Source organism: Pyrus communis, chromosome 5 (assembly GCF_963583255.1).
Source record: "Pyrus communis chromosome 5, drPyrComm1.1, whole genome shotgun sequence".
NCBI classification, from domain to species: domain Eukaryota; kingdom Viridiplantae; phylum Streptophyta; class Magnoliopsida; order Rosales; family Rosaceae; genus Pyrus; species Pyrus communis.
In genome coordinates this window covers 26,444,820-26,461,812 of record NC_084807.1, presented here as the reverse complement: position 1 = coordinate 26,461,812, position 16,993 = coordinate 26,444,820, and the positions used below count along the sequence as shown (strand labels likewise).

At 36.2% G+C, this 16,993-nt stretch overlaps 3 protein-coding genes across 4 annotated transcripts; 2 read left to right on the top strand and 1 right to left on the bottom strand.

Moving 5' to 3' along the window:
• Positions 1 to 216: 216 nt before the first annotated feature.
• Positions 217 to 3,293, bottom strand: LOC137735578 (LRR receptor kinase SERK2). The gene is made up of 4 exons (XM_068475009.1): positions 2,764 to 3,293; positions 1,943 to 2,203; positions 986 to 1,861; positions 217 to 879 (listed from the first exon to the last, which is right to left on the bottom strand). Exons 1-4 carry the CDS (start codon positions 3,185 to 3,187, stop codon positions 398 to 400), a joined length of 2,043 nt encoding a protein of 680 aa, XP_068331110.1. The 5' UTR covers positions 3,188 to 3,293; the 3' UTR covers positions 217 to 397.
• A 7,363-nt stretch (positions 3,294 to 10,656) lies between these two features.
• Positions 10,657 to 12,458, top strand: LOC137734161 (small ribosomal subunit protein uS15-like). The gene is made up of 5 exons (XM_068473471.1): positions 10,657 to 10,773; positions 10,850 to 10,922; positions 11,006 to 11,144; positions 11,570 to 11,756; positions 12,166 to 12,458. Exons 1-5 carry the CDS (start codon positions 10,751 to 10,753, stop codon positions 12,197 to 12,199), a joined length of 456 nt encoding a protein of 151 aa, XP_068329572.1. The 5' UTR covers positions 10,657 to 10,750; the 3' UTR covers positions 12,200 to 12,458.
• Positions 12,459 to 13,116: 658 nt separating this feature from the next.
• Positions 13,117 to 15,656, top strand: LOC137735139 (chloride conductance regulatory protein ICln-like). 2 transcript variants are annotated; one of them, XM_068474526.1, is made up of 8 exons: positions 13,117 to 13,258; positions 13,651 to 13,845; positions 13,973 to 14,096; positions 14,509 to 14,623; positions 14,710 to 14,769; positions 14,894 to 14,953; positions 15,064 to 15,155; positions 15,235 to 15,656. In XM_068474526.1, exons 2-8 carry the CDS (start codon positions 13,676 to 13,678, stop codon positions 15,304 to 15,306), a joined length of 693 nt encoding a protein of 230 aa, XP_068330627.1. In that variant the 5' UTR covers positions 13,117 to 13,258; positions 13,651 to 13,675; the 3' UTR covers positions 15,307 to 15,656. The 2 variants fall into 2 exon arrangements, with proteins under 2 accessions (XP_068330627.1, XP_068330626.1); XM_068474525.1 differs by having other exon boundaries at positions 13,646 to 13,845; positions 15,235 to 15,655.
• Positions 15,657 to 16,993: the final 1,337 nt, after the last annotated feature.

Here is a 16,993-nt window from a genome sequence, read left to right as displayed (position 1 = left end):
CCCCCCTAAACTTGCACACCCACCTCTAATAGGTGCAAAAAATAAAAGGAGTAAATCCCTCGTAATATCCAATCTCAACAAATGCCAGTTCAGCTAGTTGGTAAGGATAGTGTGCCGATCCCCCGGTACAACCAAGTTCAAATTCCCTTCTGGTAAATTAGATTAGATTAGAACTTTGCTTTGTCAAAATATAAAAAATACTAAAGGCTAATAGAATGCTGCATTAAACAATGGTTCAACTTCACAACAAAGCTTGGTCCTCAAGAAAAAGTCACAGAATATTACAACATAAAAATCTTAGAATTACATCCTAAGTTAGCAGTTAGTTTTTAGCTAACCATTACCAGTCTGAATACTACTGAGGCAATGGTTGAACAAAAAAGACAGCACCCAGGAATCAGACACAACTGCTACAATTACTCAACTCCTGAACAACTTCTTCCATGGAGGGTCTCTCAATTGGAGACTCGTGGGTGCAGAGCAGAGCAGTCTTTGCAAGCTTGGACGCTTCGTACTCAAAGAACATGCCATTGAGGTTTTGGTCAATGAAATCTTGGAATCTGCCCGACTCAGCACCAAGGCGCATTGAGCTGGTGACTTTCCGCTTCCCTGATAGAATTTGGAGAACAAGCACCCCAAATGCATAGACGTCACTTTTCTCTGTGAACCGTCCTGTGGTGGTGTACTCGGGAGCTAGGTATCCCATGGCAGCACTGGCCTTGAGCGCAGAGAAAACAACATCATTGGTGAGAAGTTTGTGCAGGCCAGGATCTGAGAGCAAGGGGCTGTATCGCTGGTCGATCTGCACCTTTTCAGCTGAGATGTTTTGGTGAACAAGGGCAGGTTTGTTTGGCTTGTATCCATGTAAATAAGACAGACCTGATTAAAAGAACAAAACTCAGTATAGATAATTCAGAAACTGACTGTAACGATAACATTTTTGGAATTTTAGTAGCATAAGCTAAAAACCGCAACATATACTGACCTTTAGCAATGCCCTTCACAATAGAAACCCTAGTAGTCCATTCAAGAATATGGCTGTCGCCGTCCTTGACATCAAGATACTGCAGCAAATTTCCATTAGGAACGAAATCATAAATGAGGAAGCATTCTCCGCGGCCCTTTGAGCAACAGAACCCTCTCAAGCTCACCAAATTTTCATGCCTCAACGAGGTTAACATGTTCAATCCCTTCAAGAACTCAGATTCCTCCGTCTTGCAGCATGATTTGCCAATGCTCTTAATAGAAACAACAGACCCATCTCGTAGTATTCCTTTATATGTTGCAGAGAAGTTACTCTTACCCAATAAATTCACCTCTGAGAAATACTGAGTAGCCGTCTCCACCTCTTCCAAATTGAATCTAAAGCTTTGGAACACTTCTTGTGGAAACGCGCTTAAATTCCTCCCATCAGCTAAAGGATCCCAGCCGTTGGCATACTCAAGGCTGATGAGAGGAGATCCATTCTTCCTGTAAACTCCATTGCCCTTGGCCTCGTCAGTACTAAGACGGCCATCAGCTGTATCAAATGAGTTACCAAGCTTCTGTTTCCTGCGCCGGTGTTGGGCAAAGAATAGAAACCCCACACCTGACAATGCAATAGTTACTACAATGAGACCAACAACTACAGCAACAGAGGCTTGATGGGATTTTGACAAATTCGAGCAACGAGTTTGGTTGCAGGGCAAAGGCACATGTGCAGTCTCCGGGATGTCTCTTGTTGGCACACCGGCTCTAAAGGGCTCAGGTCGACTCGTGTTGAGATGACCGGAAGTAGTGCAGGCGGTTAAGGACATGAATCCAGCTCCACATAATCCCAGATTGTTTTCATAAGAGAATCCTTCATTAAGTCTCTTCAAGGCTGAAATTGATCAAGGGTTTTAGTATTTTCAACATTTTTCTTATTCTAAAGATCGAATTTGAGATGTTAGACTGTTCTTACCAAGAGGTACATTGCCGGATAGGGTATTATTCCGAACGTCTAGAACTTCAAGCACGGGCGCATCAGCAAGTTTTGTGGGAATAGAACCGAAAAGATGATTGACACTCAAATCCAGTCTCATCAACATTTCTAGGTCCCCCAAACTAGCCGGTATTGCGCCGGTTAATTGATTAGATTGCAGAGCAAGAACGCTCACGTTTTTCAGAGATCCCAGCTGCGTGGGAATGCTTCCGGTGAGCTGATTATAGCAAAGTTGCAAAACTGAAAAGCAAAACGCAAAGCCCAGTTAAGCAGAACATTAATTGGTACAATACAAATGAGGAAATTTAACAAGTTTGATACTTTACTAAAAAGTCATTTGGGAAACAGCAAGCACTTAAAACAGCCAACATATAGTAAGTGCTTACGATGACGTTTGACAGAAACTGGGTTGTACAAGCGCTTTTTGGACAAGCTTCACGAAGTACTTCCAAGTGCTTTTCCAGGAAGCACTTCCAATCCAAGAGGTTTTCATGAATGATATTCCTAGTGTTTATTTTCAATAAAAATTGGGAAATGTTATTGACACTTCAAAAATCTTATTCTACACTCATTATAAGTGTATTTTTCTTTTCAAATTTCAAATATAGAAAGGTTGGAGGGAAGAATGAGATTTTTGGAGTGCCAATAACAATTCTCTAAAAATTTCCACATATTTATAATAAAAGTACTTCTGCTAAAAGTGATTCTTACATAAGCAGTGCAAAACTAGCCCTAAATCATTCAGATTAACTTGAACGAAATAATAAAAACCAAAGTCTTTCATAAAAAATTCAGCTAACCTTGCAAGCTGCTCATGCTTCCGATCTCGGGAGGAATAACTCCAGAGAGATTATTCACATTCAAATACAAGTCAGTCAGCTCCGTCAAGTTAGCAATCTCCCTTGGAATCTCTCCTTGAAGAGAGTTGTAATGCATGTAAATCCCCGTCAGATGCTTGAGCTGTGCAATGGCGGGAGAGAGCTTCCCAGAGAGCCTCTTTCCCTGCAGCGAAATGTTGGCGACTTGACCCGCCTTATTGCACCCTATTCCCTCAAAGGACCCGTCGCAGGGGTCGCCATTGACTGTCCAAGAAGAAAGGTACAAGCCTTGCGGGTCCAAAAGCGCTTTCATGTCCAAAAGTGCTTTTAGCTCTGCGTTTCCACAAACCCATAACGGGTTTGTGAAGAAAATCAGGAAGGAGAAGAGAAGAACTGCAAAACCCATGTCTTGGCTTGGATTGAAAATGGTAGTTTCCTTCTCTGTTTAAAGAAGCAAGTTCTCTCTCTCTCTCTCTCTCTCTGACTTTCTCTCTCTAGAGCAAAGAGAAAGTGGTGACCATCTGTGAGAAGAAACGAGTCACAGAGGGTGTGCCTAACTTTCTTCAGAGGGAGTGTGCTAAATGCTGTGAGGAGTGAAAGTGGGTTCAGAAACAGAGGAATATAGAAGAGAGAATGACTGAGTGTGGGCCGTTAGATTAGTTGAGTGTTGATTGCGGCAGTAAAGGAGCAAGTGTGGGTGCAGTTACATGGTAGCACTACTAAGTTCAGTTCAAAGCTCGTGGGAAGTGTGACCGGTAAACTGTGCTCAAGTATAACTCCATAATTACGAGCACATACCACAAATGTCATTTTTATTTATTTTTTATTTTTAATAAACGATATTATTTATATTTAAAAAATTAAACTTAGTTTCATAATAAGTTAATAATAATATCATTTAAATTCTTCTTTTGTGATAGGAGATGTATTCAATTAGGATTTTGAGGGATTTTAATTCTTTTAATGAATCTAGAGATATTGAATCAGGATTTTAAATGATCATCTGACATTCAATATGTATTTAATCAGGATTGTAAGATAGTTTATTAAAATCCTTAGAAATCCTTAATGATCTAGGGGTATTCAATCAGGATTTTAAGTGATTCTCTAAAATTCAATCAGGATTTTAAGATAGTTTATTAAAATCCTTAAAAATCTGGGTGTATTCAATTAGGTTTTTAAAGAAGTTTATAACATTTCAAGTGTATTCAATTAGAATTTGATTTTAAATAATTTCAAAAACTGAGGAATTAGAGGGGATTTGAGAGATTTTGTAGTGTATTTTAAATATCCACGTATCTCCTATCTACTCATGAGATTTCGAGATAATTGAATCAAAATTTTACATGCAAGGGGTGTATTCAATTGCGAATTAAAAAGATTTTTATGGAGTTTGATTGATTTGTAGAAATTCCATATAAATTTTTTATTCAATTCCCTCGAAATCTCATGGGAAGATAGGAGATTTGTGGATGCTTAAAATACAATAAAAAATCTCTTCAATTCCCTATAATTCCTTAACTTTTTGAAATTCTTTAAAATCAAATTCTAATTGAATATACCTGGAATGTTATAAACTTTTTTGAAATCATAATTGAATACATACAGATTTCTAAGGATTTTAATAAACTATCTTAAAATTTTGATTGAATACACATTGAATTTCAGATAATCGCTTAAAATTCTAATTGAGTACCCCTAGATTCATTAAAAAAATTAAAATCTCTCAAAATCTCAATTGAATACACTCCCTGAAATCTCTACAAATCAATTAAATTTCATAAAAATTCATAGATTTATAAATCAATTAAAATCTCTCAATTTCCCAATAGAATACACCATTTTCTTAGACCTTTCATTTAAATGTAAAGAGAAATACCACAAAATCAAGTACTTAGTGGCATACGACAAATGATATTGTAATTGAAAGAAAAATTAGTTGTTCAAATTTGAAAAAAATAAAATTATATATATATATATATTATAAAGTAGGTTAATCAAGGAAAAAAAAAAGAGGTAAAATAATTGTTCAAATTTAAGGAAAATACTATATAAGTGGGGTCTACGTTTCGCAGCCTTACGTCCGCCACGTGGTCTCCCACATGTGGTGAGCTACGGCAGGATTGATCGGTTAAGACTCTGTCACGGAGATACTCCCGCACAAGTACGCAGTTCGAATTCAAAACGTACGAATCACATGCATCAAACCACACAGTAAACCCATACATGTTCATCATCTGATTGGTCCAAACTTAACAAACAACCCCTAAATCCCCACGTGTCCCGTGCTCAATGGATCGAACTGTGTCCGAATCAAAATTCAAATAACATATTTTCTTTTTAAACTAACGACACTATTTACATTAATAAGTCATATAGTAAGCTAAATTTTATAATGAGCAATAGGTTTTTCTATATTAATATAGTTTAACTTCATCATTAAAGAGAATCAAATTTAAAATCTTTCATTTACAAGTAAAATAAAATATCATTAAACAACAATATTAAAAAAAAAACAAAATTCAAATAACATATTGACTGGGATTTGATCGTTTGGGAAAGTGGGATAGGTTGCTTATTTATTGTTTGGTGAGATTGTCTTCTCTCTATGGTTTGAAAAATTTTTAGTTGTGATGAGAATACGGATGGTATATCAAGTGTTTTTATGTAAGTAATGAAAATTTTTAATTTTGAAGTTATTAACCTTTTAACACACATAACTTATTATTTATATAAAGACATATAGTGTACTATCTCATGTGACGATTACATTGAAAAATCTTTCGGTTGGTTGCGCCTGTCATGCCAGAAATTCTGACACCACACTGCTGCCTTGCCTTCAGTCCAATGTCCATTAGTTCTTGTCTTAGCTAAAATAATTTTTATTCCCCTTTGTTATTTTCTTATTAGTTTCCCCTTGATTTGAATTGTTTAACGCATTTACGATATACGGGCTATTAGTAACTTTCTCATTCGGGCTTTTTTAGTATTTTGCAACGTTGCTTGACAGAACTGTCCAATTTATTGTTCACATTTTAAAGATTCACTTTGCAGAAAATCACATAAATCGTCAATTGAAAGTTTAATTTTTTAATTGAAGTTGTCGAAAGTTTAGTGTTTAAGTGAAAATTATGATCTGTCTGTCTAATTAGATAACTTTTAAATAATTGAATGATTTTAAGTGTAGTAAAGTTTTTGTAAATATGATTTGAACCACCTATTTTCTAAGTCATAAATGACTTAGAAAATAGGTGATTCAAATTATTATTGAGCATTATAAGATGAGAAAGACAACAGAGAATGTCCAAATGAGAATATCGCTAGGATTCTCCTTACGATTTTAACCCGATGTTCATAATTCAAAAGTTCAAATTTTAAGGATATTGTTTTACTCATTCGTAAATGATAATGATTTACTCATAACTTGATAGGAAAGTTTGGGGTTTCCAAACCGATCATGTGACATTAGTATGAGAAAGTTAAGGCAAGTAACTACTCTAGGACACCGTAAATTGCTTTCCCATTTGCTTGAAAGTCTCCATTCCATGGAAAGAGCCATCATTTTACTTGTAAACAATAAGTAGCGATAGTGGCATTCCATATTGCATGTTTTATTACAACTTTTTCTATACTCATATGAAAAACATAAGACTTGGCGCGAAACCGAACGCAATAACGATTTAAGATTTATACAGCCGACCCATTTAGTGAGATACGTTTTGTTGTTGTGGTTGATCGATTTTGTGAGATGAGAATGATCGATTTTGTGAGGCATAGAGATAATAGGATGGTCCAACTACAATAATATATGATGCATTGGTCCCCAAAAGGTTGTCATTTGCTATTCATTGATTGATAATGGGGCGTTTCCTCTCCCTATTCTAGAGGGAGATTGCCGCCAGCCATGCAGTATTGTGGAAGTGGAAGGATCATTTTCTGATCGGAATATATAACGATCACATGCATTTCCAAAATTTGAAAGTTTCATGGGAGAGGATTCATATGTTTAAAAACCAAGTCAAATGGGATTTATTTGGTTCCCTTTAGTTAAAAAGTTGTCTTTCAACTTCTGCCAAAGTATTCGAAAAGCACTTCTATTAAGACCCAAACTTGGCTTGGAAAACCCATAGAATGCTTTTGTTCTGGAAAAACGCAGGCATGAAATGCTTTTGCTATGAAAAAAATTGATTTTTTAAACGGTGAAAAAGCTAAGCTACACCAAACAAGAAGGAAAGAATTGTTTAATGATAAAATCCAGCCTTATTTGTTGGGGGAAAAATGTTATATGTACATTGTGATTGTATTTAGCTCATCGTTTGATCACATCATAAGCGGGATACTTAAACAAGACAATATTTCTATGTCTTTCTAGATTGTAATGACATACAATATAGAAACCGCATTGATTTAGGGACAATGGGTTGGTTGGTATGTACAAGATGTTGTTGTCTTTTGCTTGTAATTTGTTGAAAGCAACCGATCAATTGGTGTTGGTGAACACAGGACTACAAGCTACCTTGTAACCAATATTTTGAAAACCCCTACATAATCTAACATGGACTTTTCAGACACAGAGTTCCAGACCTTCGATACTTGAGATTTGAATATCTAGATCTACACGGAAAGCCCTTATTTAACATAAAAGTAATGTTAAGAGGATCGAAAAAATAGGACTCTTCGTAGAAGCGTTGTCACCTCATTTTTTTTACACAATATTTTATAACGTTGATACAAGAAGTGACGTTAAACTGTGAGGTGACAAAGAGTTCATAGAGAGTTCTATTTCTGAAAGAGTCCCTTTAGCATTTCTACATATATATATATATATACACACACATGGCTTTTTAGCTAAAATGGTCTCTGAGATTGATTTAATTCCTCACTTTGGTCCCTCAGGTTTGAAATCGATAGAAGTGGTCGTTGAGTTTGTCCACCGTCAATCATTTTGGTCATTCATTGAAAAATCTATGTTAAATAAGGACCAAAATAACATAATTACTCTCAATTTAATAAATAATGGGCCAAAATGATTTGACAAATATTAAGAGTATTTTTATCATTTTATCCTTATTTAACGAAGATTTGTCACAGAAAAATCAAAATAATTGATGGTGGACAAATTTAGAGATCAGTTCTATCGATTTTAAATCTTAAATATCAAAGTAAAAAGTTATCACAATCTCACTCAAATACAATTTTGAATAAAAAGCCTATATATATATTATGGTTGGTCATGGCACACACACTCGCCCAAAAAGGAAGGTTTGTCGCGGCATTTTATTAAAATTGTACAGTGCTGCTTTTCAGGTATCAATCTTGGTGTAGTGCATGCAGTAGTGGTGTGGTGCTGGGGCTGTGGAAAAGGTTGGTTTCTTGACAATGCATGCATATGGTAAAGGTTGGGAAGTATTTGTTAATTATAAATGTGCTTTGGAATATTGATTCTCTGTCTCCATATACTATCCTTATCGTGCATGAAACTTTTCCAAGTTCCTTTGCAGAGGGACAAGGCATCTCTTAATACTTGATCGGATAGTTCTAATGGCATGCATGCACGAAGTCACTTTTTTCCTCACCTTATTCGTTTTTATTTTAATCTCTTTAGTTCTAGCCTCGTTTGAAGTGTTCTTAAAATGGTTAAAACCGTTTTTGATGAAATGTTTTTGAGTCCTAATCTTTGTTAAAAATATAATTGAAACCAGAAAAATCATTTGAAGTATTTACTTCATACAAGAAACACATAATTGGTGCTTAAAGTGTTTTTGGAACTCAAAAATATTTTTTCCAAAAGCGATTCTAGTCATTTGAAAAACGCTTCCAAACGAGCCCTTAGTTATGCAGTGACCACATTCCCATATCCTTAACTTGGTTCAACGATGGCTTTAATATGGTTTATACTTGTTTCGTTTGTGGTCTTTACAAGAAATCTGTACCGATAGCATAATCCTTGTGATTGTATAGTAGCTGTGTATGGTTTTACTCTCTGTGTTTGTACAAATTCATGCTAAATCAATATGTAAGTCACTCGAAAAAACACATCCATACGGCACCTTGGATTCAAAGGCATACCAAATCCATTTGATTAGGGTTTGTTCTTCAAATCAAGTATTTCTTTTGTGCGGACGTTAGTTCAAAGAAATCGGGGACGTTTGAAGATTTATAGTAAATTAGGGTCAACGTCGAAATGAAGAGCATCTCTTTTTCTTAGGACATCCGACATGTCTATGGAGAATAAAGGTGTACATTATATGCCAATGGCCCAGCCACCTAGCATATCATATGCCTATCCCCACACTTACAAAAATTGAAAATCAAATCCTTTGCAAAGCTGGCTCAGAGGCGAGGCGAACAAATATATATTTAGTTTTTTTTTTTTTTTTTTTTAAATTCTCATAAATTGCATTCTCAATAAAGAAGAGAGGTTTAGTAATATTCATCTTTACTTGTAAATATGAGGTTTTATGTTTGATTCTCGTCAAAGGCGAATTTGAACCACATTATTGCTAGCCCATTATAAGACTAAGTCTACCCCCTCTCTCTTGGTGTAAATAATATCATTTGTTCAAAAAAAAAAAAAATTAGAAAACTTCATTGCATTTTTGTTTGAAGCCTCAATTTTTAAATATAATTTTTTTTCTTCAAATTTACAACCAATTGCATTATTACACTTGATGTACCGAACCATTTTTGCACACTGAAAAATTTCTCTAATTTTCTTGCTCTGTCTCCTTTTAGGTGCGTTTATATATACAAAATCAATGAGTTCTACGCTAATCAAATTGCACCACTCATCACTTACGATCCAGTTGTTTAAAATGAGACCCAAAAAACAATGAGTTTTGAGCACAACTTGTGTTCTAGTGGTCTCTCTGTAATCATGTAAGACAAGCTAAATGATGGCATATGACATGATTTTTCCCAAATTTAAAAAACATGAAATTTGAGTCACCCGAATGACAATTTCAAAAAGTTGTGGTTTTCGTTCATGGGCGGCTTTTTAATCAGCATAATTGGCCTTTAAATTTGCTTTTTTGGACTTCTTTCTATCCAACAGGGTATCGATACCCTTAGCTTTGTTGATTTGGTGCACCTTCCCCAGTGGTGCTCTCCAGCCTCCATGTTAGGTGCTAAGAAGATGCCGAGCTTTTCTATTGCCGCACAAACATGGCCCAAGCAAGGAAGGTTGTTGTGTGGGGTTCAACCCGAACTTGACTATTTCAATTAAATTGAGCTAATGTTTTTTATCGGTGCTTAGTGAACTTATAAATATTGAGATTGAACTTATTAAATTGGACAACAACCAACATCATATGTGGTAGTCGTGTTTTTTTAATTACATTGGATTAGCGGCCTTAAATTCCCTTGTGTCGATGTGGTAACCTCCCAAATGACGCCCTTCGTTGAGCCTTGTCACCTTCCTTAACAATCCCTCAAGCTTCTATGCCTGCCTTATAGAACTCTTCGAGTTGACCCTGAAGGTCGAATCCTATGGTCGAGGGGGATTACGCGTTTTTGGTTTTTTTTTTTTTTTTAAGAAACGATTATCTACACTAAGAGAGAGAATGTGAACTTAGCTTCATAATGGACACACTGGACATGTCTTAGCTCCAATGTCTCATTTATAAGGGAGAGATACTTTATAGAATTGACTTGAACTCAATTCCGATCGTTTCGCAATCTTAGACACCAAGCGATCCCTAGCAACTAATTTTGTTGTTGTCTTCTTTTGTTGGGCCTGGCCCAATGTGTGATCAAAACCAAACCGATGACCAATTAAGGCCCTTCTTATCAAAGCTTGGTAAAGAGCCCATGAGACCTTTTCTATTGGGGAACGGGTCGAAGTCCAAGCCGGCCTTCATATATAAACAGCTTTAAGAAAAAACCTCATCTCTGAACTGAAAAACCAGCGGAAGCATTTGGCGCCGTCTCAGAGAACCTAAGCACATACCCAACCTCCGCCTCCGACGCCATGGGTCGCATGCACAGTCATGGGTACGCCTCCTCTCTCTCTCTCTCTCTCTCTTTCTATAGAAGTATTCGATGTCTGATTCGTTTTGGGGTTTTGCAGAAAGGGAATGTCAGCCTCAGCGCTGCCGTACAAGAGGAGTGCGCCGAGCTGGCTGAAGGTCACTGTTCCAGATGTAAGTAAATCAAAAACCCAAAATTAATATGTAAGTATATGTAATTATCGATGCTAATTGAGGCGATTATATATATGATTAAGGTGGAGGAGAACATCTGCAAGTTTGCAAAGAAGGGTATGACTCCATCTCAGATCGGTGTCATTCTCCGTGACTCTCACGGCATTGCGCAGGTTAAGACCGTTACTGGAAGCAAGATCCTGCGTGTTCTCAAGGCTCACGGTATGCCTCTTTTTGGGTGTAATTTTAATATTTTCAGTATGAATTGTATTGCACTGTTTAGTGTCTTTGGGAATTTATATTAGAAATGTTTGGATGTGTAGTGGGAATTGTGGGATTGAAACCCATTATTCTAATTAGCCAAATTACTTAGGTGAAGCGAGTAAGCACTGACTGATCGCTTAATATGTTTTTGTAGATTTTGAACATGTGATTCAAACCCAATTTTGGTTTTACGATTAGGCTAGTTCGATGTGACGAGGTTTTCTCTTCCATTTTTTTGTGCTCTGTGAAAATATGAAGAAGATTAGGAGTTCTTTATGATTATCAAACAGGCCTGTGGTATTGTGTCTTTCAGTTTGCTTCGCACTGACGAAATAATAGCCTACTTATGTAGATGATACGTAATATTGTTTGCTGTTGGTTAGGTCTCGCCCCTGAAATTCCTGAGGATCTGTACCATCTTATCAAGAAGGCAGTTTCAATTAGAAAGCATTTGGAGAGGAATAGGAAGGACAAGGATTCCAAGTTTCGGTTGATTTTGGTGGAGAGCAGGATCCACAGGCTTTCTCGTTACTACAAGAAAACTAAGAAGCTTCCACCCGTCTGGAAATAGTAAGCATTCCTACTCTGTTTCCAACATATAAATTTCTATGATTCATTCTAGTATGTGGGTATCATTCCTAACGGCTTGTTAGAACTCCGGATTTCTAGGCCTTGTAGTGTTGGACAAACAGGGCTCTTTTCTTATCAACTGCGAGAGTTATATCTAGTCATAACATGCATTGAAGCCCCCTCGCTTCGAAAGATTTTATCCTAATGTTTAACATGTATTTGATATTTCTTAGCATCACAAGAATAATTTTATCATTCCCTATCTTTGCAAGAACGGATACATAATCGTAGTACCCAATACATATTGTCTCTTCTTTGCATATCTGCCACCCGACGTTTGGAGTTTATTGTCTGCAGATTTGTTTTCTGTTTCTATACAACAATTTACGAATTCTCTTTTGTTTTACAGCGAGTCAACCACTGCCAGCACTCTTGTTGCTTAGGTTGGTTTTGCAACTTGCTACCGCTGTGCGATTAGCTTGGGTTGATGAGGTATACTTCGGAAAGCAGAAGGGGAAGATGGTGGTATTGTGTCTCCATGTTTCGAACTTGTAGACCCTTTAGCTATTGAAAATTTTGGTATTCATACATGTAAGGAAAGACAATCCTAGGGCCTTATGTTTCGGCATTGCATGTTTTATTGAGATTGATGTTTTCGGGAGTTATATTTAGCATTGCAATTTATCGTGCTTGCATTTGTAAGTTGGCTAATGTCGAAAATCATTAGCTTAACAGGTTGGATTTGAGTGATCCGTTATCTTAACGGGTTGGGTTTGGATTACCAGTTAACTTAACGGGTCGGGTTCAAACCGATCCAAACTCAATACGACTGACTCGTTTACAGGTCTAGCCACAATGCCTACTTGCTTAGGGCATTGTAGGTATCGTAGACGGTTTAGTTCACGCCGGATCCGTGCACTTGTTGAATGAACCTAACTTAATTCAGAGATTCTTAGGTATACCTGTTCCAACACCCGCGGAATATAAAACCAATTACATGGCAAATTTTTTCCAATTTGCTTATCTCCGTCTCGAATTTTATGTGAATTTTTAAATGTCGTGACATAAAACAGCAATTAGTTTTTGTGGTGCTACGTGAAGTCGGACCACATAGCTAGAGTGGATGTGGTCTCCTATGCATTCGAGTTCGGATTTACTTATGCTGAGTGAGTTCGTATTTACTTGTGCTAAGTCAGATTAGTTCAAAGTAAAATATAATTAACTTTTTTTAAAAAAAGACCGTCATTATTTAAAAAAAAAAAAACAAAAAAATAGTTTGGGCTGAGATAAGTAGTACCCCGAGCCGGTTTCAACGGTCCAACACCCCAACTTGAACCCAGAAGTCCACACGGCTTAAAAAATGGCGGTTTAAACCACTGAAGGAAAATAAACAAACAACTAGTAAAACCCTAGAAAACCGAAGAAGGCGAAGTCAGTGTCGCTTCTCTTCCCCAGTGCTTGCACGTTTTGTAGCAGATAGAAGAGAAAGAAGAAGAACCCAGGTACCAAATCCTGCTCACCCTTTTTTTTTATTGAATTGCATCTGCCTCTATATTTTTCTGCTTAATTTATCTTCTTTTTCTTTTAAGTAAATCGGTTTGTATTGCTGTTCGTTCGTTTCATCCCGTTCATCGTTCAGATTGTTTTCGCAAATTTTAACCGTTGGGGTTTGTTTTTCTGAGAAAATTGTTGGAAATATAAGAATTAAATTGCTCCTTTTTACCTGGGTTGGTCTCACATTTAATTGGTTAACTTCAAATGCTCATGTAGGTTGCAAATTAGTTTGTTTAAGTGAGTGTTTGTATATATATGTATCTGTATGACAGTTTATTTGAGCAATTTTGTGACCGTGGGCTGTCTATAAACATCAATTTTTGTTTTGAAAAAAGAAAAGGAAAAGACCCGAGTCAGCGAGCAAAATGGTGGTAGGGCTTAAAGAATTCACTGCAAGAGTTGAAAGAAACGGTGTTTATGAACCGGTACTGGATGCGGCGAACGGTGAGGAGCTGATGCACGTTCAGCCTGGTGTTTCTATTGTCCTCGGTAATCGACCCCCTGAGTCCCCTGGCACCCTCTACATCTCCACCAAGTACGCCATGTCCTCTCGTGATTTTGTTTATTTATGTCTAGGTGAATTTAAGGGGATGTGTAATCTTTTTTATCCCTTACAAAATTAGAATCCAATCGAATAGTTAGCTTTGATTTTGGTCTTGCAGGCAAGTGGTTTGGTTGAGTGACGTTGATAGGGCGAAGGGTTATGCTGTGGACTTCTTGTCCATATCACTGCACGCTGTATCCAGAGATCCGGAGGCCTACACCTCTCCTTGCATTTACACTCAGGTATATGCTTTCTTCATCATTGCACTCCCGCAGCAATTTGGGGTTACTATCTTGTCTGGCATGTGCTTCGTCGAAACTGTTTTATTGTGTGGGGTGAAACTTAAGTTTTTGTTTTCGTGAGTTTAGAATTATGTTCCTAAACTTTAAGAACAATAGTTATTGCAGGAGAATGAGATATTTATTTGTGTTTGGAACTGTATCTTGTCATAATCTTCTTCTCGAATATAGTAGTGGCACCTTTTAGTATATATCTGTTGTACACAAGAATCACTTGCTTATTTTTGTATTTATGGTTTGTGTGTCTTTATCATATTGTCAAAGTCCCAGACTAATCGTTAACTTCAATATGTAATTTCAAGGTTTTTGGCTTTTTTGTGCATCGTTTCTCTGATTAGAGTTTTTAACTTTATAGATTGAAACTGAGGATGACGAGGATGAGTCTGACGGTTCAGATTCAGAATCCAATGGTGTCTTAGATTTATCCAAGATCACAGAAATGAGACTTGTTCCTTCAGATCCTAACCAATGTACCTCTCTCTCCCTCTGTACTGTGTTGAATTTTCTTGTTAGGATTTTTTTGGTGAAGAGTAACTAGCTTGTTATTGTGTTGCAGTGGATTCTCTGTTTGAGGTATTTTGCGAGTGTGCTGAGCTTAATCCTGAACCAATTGAAGGTTAGTACGATTTCTTAATACCCCGGTTATTGTTCTTTTACTTTTTTGTTTTGGGATTGAGATTTGTTATTTTTGATTCATGAGTCGTGCCCTAATATTATACTTTTGATCTGCCTTTCTTTAGAAGGGGAAGAAGAGCATAATTGGATTTTTAGTGCTGATCAGTTGGAAGACGAGGCAGTCGGTATGTGATGCACCATCGAACATTTATATCAGGTCGTGTCAATATATGTAAAAATATGAAATTTTCTATTATGTATGACGTCTTTGTTTTGAACGTGGTGGTATTTTCAGGGGACGATTCTGAGTGGCCTGTTCCTCAAAATCTTTCAAACCCAATTGGTCAATCTAACGGGGATCATGACCTAGCTCGTACTGTGCTTGAGGTAAGCCTGTGAATATCCACTTAATGCTTGCTGTAGAGTTGGCATATATGTATTGTTCACGTTTTCATCTTCTTTGCAGCTTCAGATAAACGATCAGCGCTTTGAGGATGCCGAAGAAATGGAGCATGAGAGCGACAGCGACCGCCATTAATATTCATTCACCTTTCAATGTTTCATCTCATTCAAGTGCTGCCTTTACCGCCCCCCGCCCCCCGCGCCAGCTTTCTTGTTGTGCACTCAAATATTGCTGTTTATACGAACAAATTGTCGTAACTCTGTTAGCCCGTGACACAAAGTGGATTAGGGAATTTGTCAAAGTACCTTGACGCCTTTCGGTGTAGTCTATGTGCTGGTTTTGTGGTATCTTTATGGAAAGTACATTAATTTCTTTGGTTTTTCTCTCTGTTAGTACATTTGAAATTTTAGTTTGTCAACTAAAAAGCAATTAAAATTTGATACACGTGACATGAGTAGAAGTTCGAAGGATGAAATGAGAAGACAAATAAACATTTATACCGTGGGAATGTTGTGGTGTATCTTGAGGTTAAGCAAGTGCTGCCTTTACCCCCCGCCAGCTTTCTTGTTGTGCACTCAAATATTGCTGTATATGCGAACAAATTGTCGTAACTCTGTTAGTCCGTGACACAAAGTGGATTAGGGAATTTGTGACAAGTACCTTGACGCCTTTCGGTGTAGTCTATGTGCTACTTTTGTGGTATCTTTGTGGAAAGTTAACCACTAATTTCTTTGGTTTTTCTTTCTCTGTTAGTATATTTGAAATTTTAGTTTGTCAACTAAAAAGCAATTAAATTTAGTAGAATACACGTGACATGAGTAGAAGTTCAAAGGATGAAATGACACTTATACGTGTGTGGTTGTTTTTGAAGTTTGAGCGCTGTTATAATACATTTCGTTTGTAGGCAAGTTTCTCTCTAAACCGAATGGCTAATTAATAATAAAATTATAAAAAGTTGAAAATAGTTAAAACTTGAAGTAACACCACAATAACATAATGTTATATACCTTATTCATAAATATAGATGTAGAAGCCTAAGTAATCCAAACCCATCACTCATCAGGGACGTTTTGATGTAGAGGTCTTAATTTTTAAATCAAGCATATCAAACATTCTTTAATTCATTTCTAATAAAAAATTATGATTTTTCATTATATTTAATTCACCAATTAATTCAAAATGTAATTACTATCACAAAATTTTTAAAATCTCGTAGATAAATATTATCTTATAACAGTTTGTTTGAAAAGAATTTTTTGTTACTTAAATAAAAAATATTTTAAAAATTCTAAAAACACAACAAAAATCGTACACTATGTTTGGATGAGGGAAATAAATAAAGAATTTTGGTAAAAGTCATAATTTATAAATTTAAAAGCACCAATTCTCTTGTCTGGATTCATAAACATAGAAATTTAGAATTTCCACGTGAAAAAAAAAAACTTAGAATTTGGGATCTCAAAATCCCAAGTTCAAATTTCATGTACATAGGTGTCATTTCTCAATTTCTATGATTGAGAGTTTAAAAATAACAAATTCTGTATTCAATTTCATTGTTCTTTTAGGTTAACCAAATAAGAAAATTTACAAATTCGAAAAAATAAAATCTTGTTATTCCAATTTCCATCATTTTTAAATTCCTTAGTAATCTTAAATTTCTTCATCCAAACGTAGTGTTATTCACTTTTAATTATGAGAAATGACACATTCATGCACAAATATATAAATATGACGCACCAATGTATTTTGGTACGTTATAAAATGCTAACTTTGGTACGTTATGTAATTCTTTATTGGTACATACTATATTACTAATACGCTT

Excerpts from the sequence above, each read along its gene's own strand:
- LOC137735139 (XM_068474526.1), top strand. The coding sequence starts at position 13,676 with ATGGTGGTAGGGCTTAAAGAATTCACTGCAAGAGTTGAAAGAAACGGT. Across the intron at positions 14,624-14,709 it reads TCCTTCAGATCCTAACCAAT|TGGATTCTCTGTTTGAGGTA; the intron begins GTACCTCTCTCT and ends ATTGTGTTGCAG. Across the intron at positions 14,954-15,063 it reads GTTGGAAGACGAGGCAGTCG|GGGACGATTCTGAGTGGCCT; the intron begins GTATGTGATGCA and ends TGGTATTTTCAG.
- LOC137735578 (XM_068475009.1), bottom strand. The coding sequence starts at position 3,187 with ATGGGTTTTGCAGTTCTTCTCTTCTCCTTCCTGATTTTCTTCACAAAC. Across the intron at positions 1,862-1,942 it reads ATCCGGCAATGTACCTCTTG|CCTTGAAGAGACTTAATGAA; the intron begins GTAAGAACAGTC and ends GATCAATTTCAG. Across the intron at positions 880-985 it reads TGTGAAGGGCATTGCTAAAG|GTCTGTCTTATTTACATGGA; the intron begins GTCAGTATATGT and ends TCTTTTAATCAG.
- LOC137734161 (XM_068473471.1), top strand. The coding sequence starts at position 10,751 with ATGGGTCGCATGCACAGTCATGG. Across the intron at positions 10,923-11,005 it reads TGAAGGTCACTGTTCCAGAT|GTGGAGGAGAACATCTGCAA; the intron begins GTAAGTAAATCA and ends TATATGATTAAG. Across the intron at positions 11,757-12,165 it reads CTTCCACCCGTCTGGAAATA|CGAGTCAACCACTGCCAGCA; the intron begins GTAAGCATTCCT and ends TTTGTTTTACAG.